This window comes from Candoia aspera, chromosome 1, assembly GCF_035149785.1.
Source record: "Candoia aspera isolate rCanAsp1 chromosome 1, rCanAsp1.hap2, whole genome shotgun sequence".
Taxonomy (NCBI): domain Eukaryota; kingdom Metazoa; phylum Chordata; class Lepidosauria; order Squamata; family Boidae; genus Candoia; species Candoia aspera.
In genome coordinates, this window is record NC_086153.1 from 272,839,773 (window position 1) to 272,855,359 (window position 15,587).

The 15,587-nt window shown below is 45.8% G+C and overlaps 1 protein-coding gene across 1 annotated transcript in view; it reads right to left on the reverse strand.

The window, feature by feature from the left end:
* The window catches only part of MYBPC3 (myosin binding protein C3), a 107,793-nt gene that overhangs the window by 50,320 nt on the left and 41,886 nt on the right, over positions 1-15,587 (reverse strand). The window contains exons 11-15 of the mRNA XM_063318209.1: positions 13,758-13,781; positions 12,508-12,674; positions 9,690-9,822; positions 9,185-9,187; positions 6,571-6,695 (exon numbers count right to left, since the gene is read on the reverse strand). Coding sequence (XP_063174279.1) covers positions 6,571-6,695; positions 9,185-9,187; positions 9,690-9,822; positions 12,508-12,674; positions 13,758-13,781 — 452 coding nt within the window. The remainder of the gene's footprint in view (positions 1-6,570; positions 6,696-9,184; positions 9,188-9,689; positions 9,823-12,507; positions 12,675-13,757; positions 13,782-15,587) is intronic.

Genomic DNA, 15,587 nt, shown 5'->3' on the forward strand with positions numbered 1-15,587 from the left:
GCCCACTGTCCGAATAGTGCTCCCCCCCGGTTTTCTGGTTTTTTTTTTTTTCTTTTTCTTTTCGTGGAGCTGTCAAACGGCACTCTTTTTTTTTTTTTTTTTGAAATTCCCGCCGGAGTAGTTTTCGCCCCTCCCTTTGCTCCTCCCTCTACCACGTGCCTTCCCAGGGTGTGTCCTAGTACGCATGCCCAGGTCACGCCCTGGCGTGCACATGCTCCAGCCACACCCTGTTTGTTTGGCTCAGTTCGGCGAGGAGAGAGGTGTGGCTGGTCGGGTGCTTATCAGCTCCAGGTAAGGCCCTTCTTTTTTATTTAAAGTGCGTCGCCTTTGTTATTTGTGCTCCTGGGCGTTGCCCCCAGGTTGCCCTGTTGACTTGCTTGCCACTCCCCCGTGGGCCCGGGCCGGGGGGAGGGTGCTGGCGAACGCTTGTTACTGCCTCGTGGGCCCGGGGCGGGGGGAGTGAGTCCCGGGGGGGGGAGGTCCACCCAAGTCGCGGGCTTGGGGGGCCCTTTCCCTTGGGGCACGGTAGGCGGGGGGGGGCCCGCGGGGGAGGGGTTTTGCAGGGGACGGCTTGCTAACCTTGGTTTTGGCTTGTCGGGGTATGCCCGGTGAAAAGCCCGGGTCAGGCCAGGCGCGTTAACGTTGTGCGCCGCCACCCATTCCGGGTGGGGGAAGTGTTTCCACCTGACCAAATAGTGTAGGGTTCCTCGTTGCTTGCGGGAGTCGAGTATGTCCCTTACGTCGAAGTGATGTTGCCCGTCGATCATCACCGGTGAGGGCTGTGGCGTGCTTGGGTGCCATCGAGAGGTGGTTGCCGGTTTCAGGAGGCTGGTGTGGAACACCGGGTGGAGTCTCCGTAGGTTGTGTGGCAGGTCCAAGCGTATTGCCACCGGGTTCACTATTTGCGTGACTCGGAACGGCCCGATGTACTTAGGCCCCAGTTTTTTCGAGGGTTGGGGGGACTTTAGGAATTTGGTGGATAGGTAGACCATATCCCCCGCCTGGAACGTCGGTTGTTGGCGCCGGTGCTTGTCGGCCTGCTCTTTGTAGGCTGCCTGTGCATCCTTCAGCGCCGCCGTGATTATTGGCCATGATTCCGCGATCTTCCGTCCCCAATCGCTAGTGTCCACCTGGGGTTCCGGGGGTTGAGGTAGCTCCGGTATGGGGACAAAGTCGCGCCCCGAGACTACCTCGAACGGAGTTTTCCCCGTGCTCGTGTGGACGGCGTTGTTGTATGCGACTTCGGCGAACGGGAGCAGTTCAGCCCAGTCGTCTTGGTGATAGTTGGTATATGAGCGTATGAATTGCTCTAGGGTGGCATTGAGGACCTCTGTGGCTCCGTCCGTCTGGGGGTGCCAGGCAGTGGATAGGGCCTGTTGGGTCCCCGTCAGCTTTAGGAAGGCCCGCCAGAATTTAGAGGTGAACTGTGTGCCCCTGTCAGTCACCACACGTGCGGGACATCCGTGTAGCCTGTACACGTGGATGAGGAAGAGTTTGGCTAGTTGTTGTGCGGACGGGACCGACGTGCAGGGGATGAAGTGGGCCTGTTTTGAGAAGTAATCCTTCACCACCCAAATGGCCGTTTTCTTCTGGCTGGGTGGGAGGTCCACTATAAAATCCATAGAGATTTCCTCCCATGGGCGGGAGGGTTCTGCCACCCGTTGTAATAGCCCCGCGGGTTTGCCTGGTGCCCGTTTGGCCCTAGCGCACATTGGGCAGGACGCTACGTATGCTTTCACGTCTTGCCTGAGCGCGGGCCACCAGAATTGACGCCGTGTTAGGTGTAGGGTCTTGAGGAACCCAAAGTGTCCCGCTTGCTTGGCGTCGTGTGACCTATGCAAGATCGCTTGGCGTTGCGAGTCCGGGACATAGATTCTGCCTTCCCCCCATGCCAGGTCCTGTGCCATCGTTACCTTGTCGGGGTTTGCCAGGAACCAGGGGTCGGTTTTGAGGGCGGCGGCGATGTCCGTGCGTATTCCCCCTGGTAGTTGCGGTTGGCTTCGTCTGGTCGCAGGTTGTCCCGCCGTCGGTTGCGCCGTAGAGTCGAGCTGTCTCCGGGCGCCGCTTCGGGTGGTCACGGCCATCCCCAGTTGCGAGGCGGATAGGACCGTCCCAATGGTGTCTGGGGTGGGCTCTTCGTCTTGGGGCAGTCGGGAGAGGGCGTCGGCCAGGAAGTTCTTTTTGCCCGGCAAGAACTTCAGCTGGAAATTAAAGCGGCTGAAGAATTGGGCCCATCGGACCTGTTTTGGGCTAAGGCGTCTGGGCGTTTGTAGGGCCTCGAGGTTCCGGTGGTCGGTCCAGACCTCGAATGGTTGGGTGGCTCCCTCGAGTAGGTGTCGCCATGTTTCTAGCGCCGATTTTACCGCGAAGGCTTCTTTCTCCCAGACGTGCCATCGCCTTTCTGTCTCGGAAAACTTCCTTGACAGGTAGGCGCATGGTTTCAGGAGTCCCGTGGGGTCCTTTTGGAGTAGGATGGCCCCCAGGGAGAAGTCTGAGGTATCGGCTTGGACCACGAATGGCCGTTCTGGGTCCGGGTGCGCGAGGATTGGCTCCGTGGTGAACAGCGCTTTCAGCTTGTTGAATGCAGTCTGGCACACGGGAGTCCAATTCAACACTGTGCCCGGGTTCTTGGCGCGTCGGGTGTCCCCCACCCCTTTGGTTTTGAGGAGGTCCGTTAGGGGGAGGGCTATCTCTGCGAACCCCCGGGCGAATGACCTGTAAAAATTCGCGAAGCTGAGGAAGCTCTGGAGTTGGCGTCTGTTGCGGGGGCGCTCCCAGTTTAGCACCGCCTCGACTTTTGCGGGGTCCATTTCAATGCCGTCCCCGGAGATTCGGTACCCCAGGTAGTCTAGGCGCGCTTTATGAAATTCGCACTTTGTAGGCTTGGCGTAGAGCTGCGCCCTTCTGAGCTTGTCGAGGACTTGCCTGACTAGGGTCACATGTTCCTCGTGCATTTTTGTGTAGATAAGGACGTCGTCGATGTAGACAAGGACCCCTTTGAACAGGTGTTCATGCAGTACCTCATTGATGAGCTGCATAAACACCCCAGGGGCCCCCGCGAGTCCGAACGGCAGCACTTTGTACTGGAAGGCGCCTAGGGGGCAGTTGAACGCAGTCTTCCATTCGTCCCCCTCCCTGATTCGGATGCGATAGTACGCCTCGCAAAGGTCCAATTTGGAAAAGACTTTGCCCGTGGACAGGTGGGCGAGCATGTCCTTCACCAGGGGTAAGGGGTATTTGTTGGACAGGGAAGCCGTGTTTAGGCCCCGGTAGTCAGTGCAGAGCCGTAGGGTGCCGTCTTTCTTCTCCCGGAATAAGACGGGGGCTCCGACCGGTGAGCATGCTGGCTCTATGAATCCCCTGTCTAGGTTTTTATCGATGAACTCCCGGAGGGTTGCCATCTCCTTCGGGGTCATCGAGTAGATCTTTGGTCTAGGTAAGGGGACGTCGGGCAGCAGGTCGATCCGGCAATCCGTCTTGCGGTGGGGGGGTAGTTGGTCAGCTTCCGCCTCTCCGAAGACCTCGGAGAAGTCGGCGTATTGTTCCGGTAGGTCTGCTATGGTAGCGGCGTTGTCCTGTGTAGTCGCCTCCGCTCATCCCACAGTGGGGTTGGTTCTGCCCGCTGGAACTGGTGCCCGATACTCGCCGTCGCCGAATGTGAAGGTGCGGGTCTCCCAGTTGATGCGCGGGTTGTTTGTCGCGAGCCATGGCATCCCCAGGACTGCGATGGGCCGTCCGATGTGAGTGACGACGAACGATGTGCGTTCGGTGTGAGTGCCCATTTGCAGGGTGACCGGCTCGGTTTGCAGCGTAGCTGGTTTCCCTCCCGCTGTAGAGCCGTCCAGCTGGTGGAATGCCAGCGGCGTGGGGAGGGGGAAGCAGCGGAGGTCGAGTTTGGCGACTAGGTCGGGGTGGATGAGGTTTTTTGAACACCCCGAGTCCACTAGTGCCGCGGCCGTGGTGGCTCCGTTGCCGGTAGAGAGTTTAATTGCCGCCATTATTACGGGGCTTTCGCCGTTCCATCGAGGTGGTCCGCGCTGCTGTCCCACCGCCTGCCTCGCAACGCGTTTCAGGGCAGGCGGGGAGCTTTTCCCGCCAGCTGGTCGGGGTCTACGTTGTCCTCTTCCCCCCAGTAGGCGTCCCAGCCTTCCTCTGGTGTCGCTGTGGCCACGGTCATTCGGCGGTGAGGGGGCGGCCCCGGGTTAGGTGGTTTGGGGCTAATTTTCGGGGTGGGTTTAGGCGCACTGGTCGGCGGTCGGTTGGCGAAGCAATCCGCCGTCTTGTGCCCTAGTTTGCCACACTTCCCGCAGGGCTCCCGATTGAATTTCTTCTTTGGGTATATGGGGCCGGCCGTCCCCACGTGTGGTGCGGGTACCTTTTTGCAGGTATAGTTTGTGTCTTCCGTGGTTGTCATGAGGAAGGTGTGGTGCGCGTGTTCGGCTTTTCCCGCGAGGTGGATCCACCCGTGCAGCGTTTCTGGGTCGTCGCGGTAGAGGGCCCATTGGAGTACGTCGCGGTTGAGCCCCCTTTTGAACATTTCCAGCAGGGTGGTCTCGGACCAGTCGCTGACCTTCCCCGCGAGGGCTTTGAACTCCAGGGCGTAGTCTGGGACAGTGCGTGTGCCCTGTTTAAGTCTTTGGAGTGCGCTTTTCGCCCTCACTTTGGCTAGGGGGTCTTCGAAGTAGTTTTTCATCTCATTGATGAAGGCGGGGAAGTTGGCGAGGGCGGGGGAGCTGGACTCGTACAGTTGGACGTACCAGTCCGCCGCCCTGTCTTGTAATTTGATCGCCACGGCGGCGATCTTGTCCGCTTCGGAGTCGTAGGAGTGTCCGTGCCTCCCCATGAACTCCCTGGCGTTCGTTATAAAAAACGACAGTTTCGTGGGGTTCCCATCGAAGAAGATGGGGAAGTCCTTTGGGGCCTGGGCGTTTTGCGCGGCCCTTCCTCCCGCTTCCCGGCCTGTGGTGTCGTCCGCCTGGGCCGTCTGCTGACCTTCAGCTGGCCCGTGGGGGTTCGGTGCTTCGCTCGGGGTGTGGGCCTGTGTGGGGACGTCGTTGGGCGGCGCGGGGGGCATGAGCAACTGAAGCATGGTCCGGAGTTCCTCCAGTTGGGCCCGCATGGCCGCGGGTTCAGCTCGTGCTTCCTCGTCCACGGTCCGCGCCGCCGCTGGGGCCGGTTCCGTCGGTGTGTCGGCGGGGGTGGGTTGCCGGCGGGGTTCAGCCTCCCTCTGCCGTTGGTCTGCTTCCTCCGCCGTCTGCTGGGTGTTTCCGTCGTCCTCCTCCGTGCTGACCGCCGTTGGGCTGTCGCTCCACGCCCGTTGCTGGGGTGCGATGTGGGGCGCGGGGTCCTCCGCTGGTTTCGGAAGGTATGTTGCTCCTTCCTGCGGTCGGGTTGCCTCCGTTGCCATCTCCCCTTGGGGTTGGAGCTGAGGCTCGGGTCGGGTCGGGTGGGCGTCCATGGCTCCGGGAGTCCGCGGTGCCTCTGGCCTCGGTCGGTCCTCCTCTGTTTCTTGCCGTGCGGCTCGCCCTCCTTGTCCGCGTCGCTCCGGCTTCATCTTTCTGGTCTTCTCGCCGTCTATTCCTCCCGCGGCTCGTTGTCGTCCGGTGGGGCTCGGCGAGGCTGAGTTTATGACTCTCAGCTTTATGTCATGCGCTGCCTACCCCTGAATAATGCTCAGACACTGACTCGGTGGAACAGGCTCTGGTTTATTCATAGCGTAGGTACAGCATCGGGAAAAAAGCTGAGAGTGACAGGAGCGCGCCGGTGCGGGGTTTAAATACCCCGCGCCGGTCAGCGCCCCCTCACTCGCGGTCACGTCACCCCCCTTTGTCCAATACGTTGCCCTGCCGGTGGGTGAGGGGTTGCGAGGCCCCGCTGGCGTTCCGGGATCGCCCATCATCGGTTTCTCTATTCCTCCGGTGATTGCTTTCAGCTGGGCGATCTCCGTTGTATTAGCGCTGATGGCTTGGGTGTGTTCCGTGATCCGTTTAGCTATTGTTTCTTGACCGTTAGTCGTTATGGGTTGATGGCTACTTATCTTGAGCCCCTTCCCCTGTTTCCTTGCTATTGTCATGTGTGCCATTGCGCTGATGACTTCAGCTCAACGGCACTCATGATACCCAGTCTTAGATATATTTGGAAGTAAATGACACTTAATTCAATTTGGCTAAGTCTCAAATGAGTATGCAGAAGGCTTTCAGGTTTGCGGTGACCTATTAGATAGGTTCAGCAGAGAAATGGAAGATTTGACTATCTCATATGGTAATATTTATTAGAGAAGCATAAAACATAATACCTTTTGGAAGATAAAAATATGGTAAATACATATATACAGACATCCTTACAGTTTTCCGAGTTCAGGAAGTAAAGGAGAGAAAAGAGGAGAAGTCCTACATACATACATATATACACTAAATAGCTGCCAAAATAACATTGGGTTGGCAATATTGCAGCAGCACAAAAAGTGGTTTTCAGGAGATTGCTCAAAATGTCGGCATTGAAAAACTTAGTACAGGTCTAAGTCTGAATATCTCATAGCCCAACCCAGCAACAATAGTGAATTACATTCACCTCTTACAAACAGTTCTGTGAAAGTCTTCTCTTCGCCAATCACACACTGATATGCTGCGTCATCAGCCAGTGAGCAGTGGTTGATGGTCAGGATTCTCTTATTTCCCAGAGACTCAAAAATATATCTAGAGAAATGCAAATGGAATTAAAAAAAACCTTAACATGGAACAGGTACCACCTAGGTCCCTGGGAGTTTTTGATTAGCTATGTGCATATAGACATACTCTACACAGTGTGCAGAGAAAAAAGATAGTTGCAAAGAATGTAGTAAAAAAAAAGAACAAGGAACAATTACAATTTAAAAAGGGAAAGAGAATCAGTGATATTGATGGAAATAAAAAATCTTGGAAGTGGGTGAAAACCACTAAAGAAGAAGTGTGACCAGAGTGACTGGAATTAAAAATAAAAGTGATGAAATAATTTGGGATGAAACTGAAGTGAGGGAATGCTTAGTAGGAGTGTTTTAGAGATTTGTATGGGAATGGTAGTGATAGGTCAAAGAATAGAACTGAAATGAATGCTATAATTGCTAGTGTCCAGGAAAAAAGTGATGAAAAGAAAGTAAAACATGCTGTGAGAACGTTGAAAAACAGTAAGGCCACAGATATAGATGGTATAATTGGAGAAAAATTAAAATATGGATGTGGTTTACATATAGAGTGATACCGTGACTTGTTTAACATGTGTGTAAAGACTTATTTGTGTCTGCTGATTGGAAGGAAGTTGTTATTATTTCCTAACACTAAGTGAAAGGTGGTGTGGAAATGATTTCTTACATGGTCAAAAGCAAGCAAGCTCTGTATGAATGAGGGAAAGAAAGCTTATTGAAGTTTAGAGAAAACATACATAAAACAAATAGCTTGAATGATGGAATATTTTCTGTAAATATGGACTTGATGATTTATTGCTGAATGCAGTAAGAGTGTTTATATATATATAATAAAATAATAAAATAAAAGTATAGTGTGTATGACAATAAAGGCAATGCTTGGCAAATGGCTCAACACTAAGTACTAGGGCATGGATTTGTGGTAATCCACTTTTTCTTTAATGTATCCATGGATAAAAATATAAGAACTGCTTGAGATGAAATTAGAGGTATGCTGCTCATGGATATGAAGATATGCATAGTTTTGTATACAGACTGAAGATGATACAGTGTTGCTGGCTCACAATCCAACTGATTTACAATGAATGTTAGATTGTATAATGGAGTGGAGGTGAAAATTAATGTATCATGAGCAATAAAGTTGTGTTTGACAGGGAAAACTGTGGGAACACATACTTAATGATGAACAATTGTAGCAAAGAGATGAATTCTGGCATCCTGACAAAATGTTTATGAAAGATGGGAAGAGAGATGGAGAAATTTTAAGACATGTGAATGTTGTAGAGAAACAGTGGGTAGTATATACTCGGTGGCAAGGAATGGATGTTTATCCAAAGAAGGGGAAAGTTTTTTTATATGGCATTGAGAGTTGAGAATGTGAGGAAAAACACAGAAGTAAATTGACTGCAGGAGGAATGGATACTTAAGATACTGTATATGTGGTAAAACAAGAAGCGATAGGATGAAGAATGAATGGTGTTGAATGAATGTGGATTTAATGCAAGAATGAGCAGTATTAAAGAAATACATGGGGGGGAGTTGAGAGAATGAATCAGGATCAGATCATAAAACAAATACATGAAGAAAAGTGAATGGATTAAGAGAAAGGGGAAGAGTGAGAAAGTTGATGGGATTGATGAGATCCTCAAAAAGAGAGGGGTGAGAAAGTCAAGGTATGAAATGGGGTATGGACATTGGGAAAACAAAGACCGTTTTCAAGGGCAAAGGTATGAATTGGTAAAAGCAAGTGGCTTGGTGTAAACTAGATTTAGCTGCATTTCCTTCTTGTTCTCTTCTATCATGCCTTAATTCCATTGGTGCAATGTATGATCCCTTTAATGGGGATCAGTGGGAAATGACTCAGCAGATTTTCTCATACATCCCCGTTTGTCATAGGGAGCAGCTTCTCGTTCTTTACCATTGTTTCTCTCTTTAATAAATATCATCTTACAATACTTGGATTGTCCTGTGCCTTGCTGCTAATAAACACAACAACTGGCTTACTACAATATTTCTTACCTCATTTCTGTGCTTTGCATAATATTGTTCACCCCCCCAAAAGAATAGCATAATGGGCATGTATTGTATATATCCTCATCCTGATCTGGGTAGCAAAATAAAATGCAAAAGACTACTAAGGGACTCATCTATTTCTTGGAATGTGCATGAAAACAATTAACCATACAGCAGTTATGCAGAAAACAAATACTGATACCTGTATAAGCTGCTCAATAAGGCAGAGGTAGTTACCATAGTTCTATTTTAGATAAACTGTTCCCTTGCGGCTGAGTGATCATGCAATATGTTTTCATTAGTTCAAAGGCATTCGATTAGGACAAGTAGAACTTGTATTAGAAGACCCCCAAAACTAGATTGCCTCATTTGTAATTGTACCCCTTCCATCTGAAACACTGGGAAAAAATCAGCAAAAATAATATTTTTCTGTTATATTGTAAATGAAGAAAAGTAGATGACACAAACAAGAAGTGCAACACGAGAACTTACTTGCTAAGAACAGACCATCGATGGGTTCATTTGAAGGCCAAGATGAACAGAGGAAAGAGAAAAGCCAGTCATGAAAATCTGTATATGAATTAGCAGACTTATACTCTAGTAAGCATTAACCCCACCTCATTTTGTCAACTTCATACAGGTTTTGTTGCTATTGAGGGCTTCTGGAGGGGGGTAGAGGTATCAAAAGATTCAAGGTCATGGTCATGCCTGTGCAATTAAAGCCCACCCCCTATTTATGTGAGTTGCACATTATAATGGGGTTGGGGCTTTGATTGTATAGTTGCAGCCACAAGCTTGACCTTTTTGACCCCCACCCACCCACAGATGCCTCTGCTTGCTATTCTTTCGCCCTTTCCCTTCTGATGAAACATCCCATTTCCATCTTTCCCAGTTTTGATCATTACTCGATTTCCTATATTCCACATTATATCCATATAATATTTCATATTACCTTATAATACTAATCCAAATGCTTTGATTTTGTTTTCTTGATTACCTGCCACTCACTTGGATTTCTTGTCCGTTCTTGAGCCATTTAACTTCATCATCTGGGTTTGCAAGTTCTACTACCAATTTTATTTTCTGTCCTTTGTCAACCTGATATGCAGGATCCAGTCTCTTCAGAAATGCTGTGCATAAAATGGGTTTAAAATTAATATTCATATTCTTTAAATTCATTCTGTAACTCAGATGCTGCCAAATGGAGAGCTCCTACCTCTCTTAATCAAAAGCTATTCTGCTTTTTTAAAAAAATTTGAGTAGGTGTTTTTGTGATATAAAACAGGATAGAAATGCTGGTGGGGAAAAAGAGGCAGGCTAAAATTCTATGCCTGGCAGGATAATTTCACCATAAAAATGTCATCTGGAATCATTTTAGAATGACAAGAAATCCCAAGAAATCCCTGCCACCCTCCTGCATTTCCGTTTGCATTTAAAATATTTTCATGCAATGGATTTTGGATATTAAAGAACATTCAAATTCAATACAATATACATTTTTGCCATATAAGGCAAAGGAAGATGAGACAAATCCTAAATAAATGTGTTTCTTGTGACTCAGTTCTATTCATAATTCTGATCTGTTGTTTTAAAATTATTCAACTTGATTATGACAGAAGAGAGGTAGAAATTGGAGCGCAGGAATGACCCCAGAGATGATGGGAGAGAATTGCAGACAGGCCTGCTCCTTTCCTGCTGCAGTTCCATGACCAACAGATATTTCCCCCACTGGCTGGTGATCTGCTGAAGGAGAACTGCAAATCAGAGGACTCAACCAGCTGCCTTTCTTGTTATGTGTTGCACATGCAGAATCAGGACAGCACTGTTCAACAGCGAGTCAGAACCAAGACTGTAGGGGCAAGATAGGGATTGGCAACTGGGGCAGCTACTTTCATGCCAGTATAATTTTCTGAAGTTCAAAAACGAGTATCATCTTATATAAAAACTTTGACTTTACACTGCAAAGGATATATACAGCTTCATTCTAGTCTGCACTAAAAAGTTTGATCTAGCTGAGTTGTAAGTAAGCCAAGTAGAAAGCCTATTCCCTAATGAGGGGTGAAGTGTCTAGAGCACCCAGATTGACTGCTGAACTCTGTGGTGAACGCTGGCACCAACCTTAATGCCTCTCAGTTTAGAAGCATAAGCAAATTGGGCATAATCAAATATACTGCTAATTCAGCTTCTCCAGTATCAGAGCCTTCCCATGAATAAATGTCAATGATTACTAATTCCTTTCCTGGTCTATAAGTAATCTGCAACTGGTATTTCTGCAAGATTAAAAGCCATCTTCGAACCCTAAATTATGATAGATATATAGTGGCTTTGAAGGGTTTATGATCTGCCACTGCCTTCACTATCTTTCAATAAATAAACAGATGAAATCTTGTATGGTCAGACGCAATAGCTAACATTGCTTTTTCAGTGTGAGAATAATTATATTTTGCAGTTGCCATCGCTTTAGAAGCATATGACACTAGTAAACAATCTTGAAGTAATATTGCTCCCAAGCTTATAGCATTAGCATTAATAGAAAATTTTCTATCCTATGTATTTCTGAATAAATCCAGCATTTACTTCAAATATAATGAACATCTACTCACATTCATTGATAGCTGGGCTAGGTCCATACTCTGCATCCAGGACAACTACATTAGTAGCATTTTTTCAATGGCAGGCTCTATTACATCAGAACTTTGGTATTCAGCCTGCATATGTTTAGGGGCATATTCCGGAACAAGGATTCCTGCTGAATTCAAGCCTCCAACACCTAAATACGATTTTCCCACTTCTGTTCTTGACTGTAGCATTTGAAGTTGCTTAATTCTTGTGTAATCCGGATAAATACTTTGCAGATATAATGTCTAGTTGTTTTTACATAGTTCCAACTTCTTTCAGTTGATTGATTGCTATTTCTCTCCCCCCCCCCGCTTCAAAAATCTACACACTTACTGAAGGCATTGTACCACAACTGTTTCCATTCCCTTATCTTTATAATGCAGCCTTAAAATGCTGAGAACGTGGATTAACAGGAGAATGTATTAAGTGCCAATTAGCAGGTGCCTTGCATTAAGCTATTGCCATGCTGGAACTACAGAGAGCCCCTACCCTGTTTTGCTGATGAAATGGAATGGTTGCTATGAAGAGGGAGCTGTCGAGCTGCCAAGGTATGATCCCTCTGTTGCATTTAAAAGAAAGAATGACATCTTGGACAAAAATGGAAAGTCTTGGCTTTACCCACAATGGAGGAATGGTTGGTGAAGATGATGGAACTTGCCCAGATGGTTAAATTGACTTGTTTGATCAGAGAAAAGTCAATATCTACATTTATTGCTGACTGGACACTCCTTATGGACTTTTTGTGTGAAACAGAAAAAAACAAACTTATGATTTATGGTTTTGATGATTAGACGGGATAGGTTATAGAAAGAAGAGAGTTATGTTGTAATGAATGCATTGTATCATGCCAACACCACTGGCTTACGTACATACTATGTCGACTTCAAATCCTTCATTCAGCATTGAGTTATTCTACCCCATCTGTCTTTCCTCTTTCTTTACTTTTATTGGTTTAGCTGATTTTTCCTAAGCTCCCTCTATTATTTCTAAATTTCCTCTTTCTTTTCTGCTGCCCTTGTCAGCTTGAACTTTCATTTCTAATTTTATAGAGCCAGCTGTTCTTTTCTAGATAATAAATAGAAGTGGGAGAAGAAAGACCACAGTTTGAAAAGATAATTTATGCATTGTTTACATGGGACGTTTCTCTAAAAGGAGATAATTTTGTTTAAAAGGTGGGGGAAAATGTGTTCTCTTACATGTGCTTTTCTTCTCTTCCTTTTTCATGCGCTTGAGGCGTTTCAACATGCCCCGCAGATCAGTGATGCCATATTGAAATGCAATTTTCTCATATTCTGATGGTGAAGCATTCCGAAGGATTTCCCAGACATCAACCTCTGGCTGTGATTCAATTTTTCCCTCATTTCTACAAAGAAAGGACACGTAGCTTCACATTATATTGCACTTCAAGCAATTGAGCAACATCCAGGATCCTGGTTTTTTTTCCTGCCAATAACATTTGGTATTTCAAGCCAGCAACAAATTTTATGCCTTCTAATTTGCTTGAGAGCAAGAAATCAGGATCTTGGGTTTAGACATATGCAGTAAATTTGAAGTATGGATTGTTTATCCATTCACAGAAGCAAAAGAAACAAGGTGGGAGTAAAAGGTCTGGGTGTAGCAGAATGGTGCTGGTTCACAGAAAGCCAGGATTCTTGTCTTAGCAGAATGGGCAAATGTGGTCAGAGTAGCTTGGTGATGAACTAACAGCTGGGCCTTAGTTTCAGATTCTTAAATTAAAGTTGTGGTTAAGAACTAGGGGAACGTTCTATATGTTTTTAATGCATTTATGGAAAAATCTTGCTTAGTTATAGGTAAGTTCAAGATTCTTTTTTGTCTTTTTCACAAATATTAATACATTATCAACAAGAGTCACTTGTTGAGATGGGTGGCTATAGAAATAGAATAAATATAAATAAATAAATAAATAAATAAATAAATAAATAATGTAAAAATTCATGCTTAGGAAAGTATGTGCAATCCATAGATTCTAAATTTTAGATTTGGATTTTAGTCCAACAGATGCAAGACATCAACTTTAGATTTTATTTATTTATTTATTTAATAAATTTATTCACTACCCATCATACCCAATATGATAATTAAATCAAGATTGCTTGTTAGTTTCAGGTCTTTTAGATACGTAGATCTGTTTAGGGTTTTTTGGTGGAAAAATTATTAACAAAAACATGAAGAGTTTTTCTAACGTCTTAAAGTTTAATATATATTATGATATATAGTATATATTATGATATATGGTATCAAACAGAGCCCAGTTCATCAGATGTAAGTTTCTAAACCATAAAAGCATAATACATTTATTAGTCTTTAAGGTGCTATAAAGTTACTTTCTTTCTTTTTTTTCTTTTTGCTGCAAAGGGACAGTTACCTTTCTGGAATAGGTTTATTGACAATTATCACTGCAGAAGAGATGGAGTGAAATGCTTACCGATGTACTGAGCGCAAGAAACTGCTGGACTTCAGAACAATGCCAAGAAGCATTTGGAGGAACATGCAGCAGCGTCCCCATAAGCAAGAGAGAGGGCATCATGAGTTAGTAGTATCAGCAGCCATCACTAGAATAAGCTTCAACGTCCTTGATAGAAAGTCTAAAGATTTACCACACTGAAAAATGGTTGTAAAGAAGCAACTACACACACAACAATCCAATTTTATGTAGGCTTACACTTTATAATTTATACCAGTCTCAAACGTGTATGTCACTAGTCTATTGCTAGTTTTGCTGGAAGCTGACCTTTTTTAAAAAAATTGACAGTAGCTTTCTTGTGCCAAAAATCCTAACTACTCATACAAACTAACAGGATCAGAGCTGGCAGTGACTGATGAGGGAAAGAGATCTTGGAGTAATGAGAAACAGTTAAATGAACCCTAACCCTTCAAAAAAAGGTTGGACCAATTTAAGGAAGTCATGGGAATCAATGGTTATTAGCCTTGACAGCAGTGTGAGCGGGAGACAAGCAGACTTCCTTGTATAGTTGGTTGGCCATTGTGAAAACTGACTTCTGGGCTAGATAGGCCAGGGGTCTAATCTAGTTCTTACGTTCTTCATTGTCTCTTCTAAAACTGAGGAAATTCTAGCATATGTCCTTCTCTTTCAGAATGTACAAATACAGCTATTGATTTGGATATTTAATTTGTACAGAAGAATTCAGTTCAATTAGTGAAAATTATTTTCACATGGATTACAGACATAATTAGTATAGTGCAGACAGTTCTGAAAGATCTATTCCAAACTACATTCAACCATCACTGCCCACCTCATAACCGATCCTTGTTTTGATTTGGTCTGAATTAAAGTTGGTGAAATAATGAGACCAAAGTCACAAGCCAGATCTGCACCATCTCAAGAATGATGTTAACAAGGGATTCTTCCACATCACCTAGCTTCCCACTTAAAGCACAAGTCCCCAAGGCATTATGCTTCTATTGTAAGTGATGTAGAAACCCCCCCCCCCACAATTATTCTATGAGCATGGGAGGATTAAAACAGTCTTTGCCAAATGGAGGCCTCCCATTGTCTTGAACTACAATTTCCATCACAATATAAATTGAAGTCCCATATAGCTGGAGGGAATCAGGTTGGGCATGACTGCTTTAATTTTTTCAGCTAATCCTACTGAACACAAGCAAGTTACCTAGAGGCATCACTTAAACTGTGAAAATACCGGTATCTGTAGGGAGCAATCTTCATATAGACCATTATCTATCCCTTCCCTGCAGAGATTCACACTACATGTGCATTCCTCAAGAAGAGGAGCTATATGAAATCATGACATCAGGGTGGGACTATTTGGCACAGTCCTCTTTTGCTCATGTATTAGAGAGCTTCAGTAGGCCCTAACTAATGAGGAGTTACGTGTTCTAAACAACTGTGTAAGAGTTAAAACTAGTTGCAAAAAACTAGCAATGGTTTTCTCCTATCCTATTACTTGGATTGATTAGAATGTCAGCTATGCCTCCTCTAGTATCTTCACTCATTGCCTGTCCAACACTGAAGTGACAGCTGTTCCTTCCATTTGGTCTGTTGCTGATCCATGTACGTCAGTGTCATCTATTCAGACTACTCTGCTGGAAAGTAATGCTTCTGAACAGCATAATATAAAATTTCCTTTGGAATTACTTCCAAAAAGAGAGTCATTGGGTGAGTACATATATTTCCAAAAAAGAACATTTGAGTCCTCTGAAAAATATTACATAACCTTCCTGCCTCTTTACTGTGATTATGAAACAAAAATACAGGAACAAATCAGTTGCACTG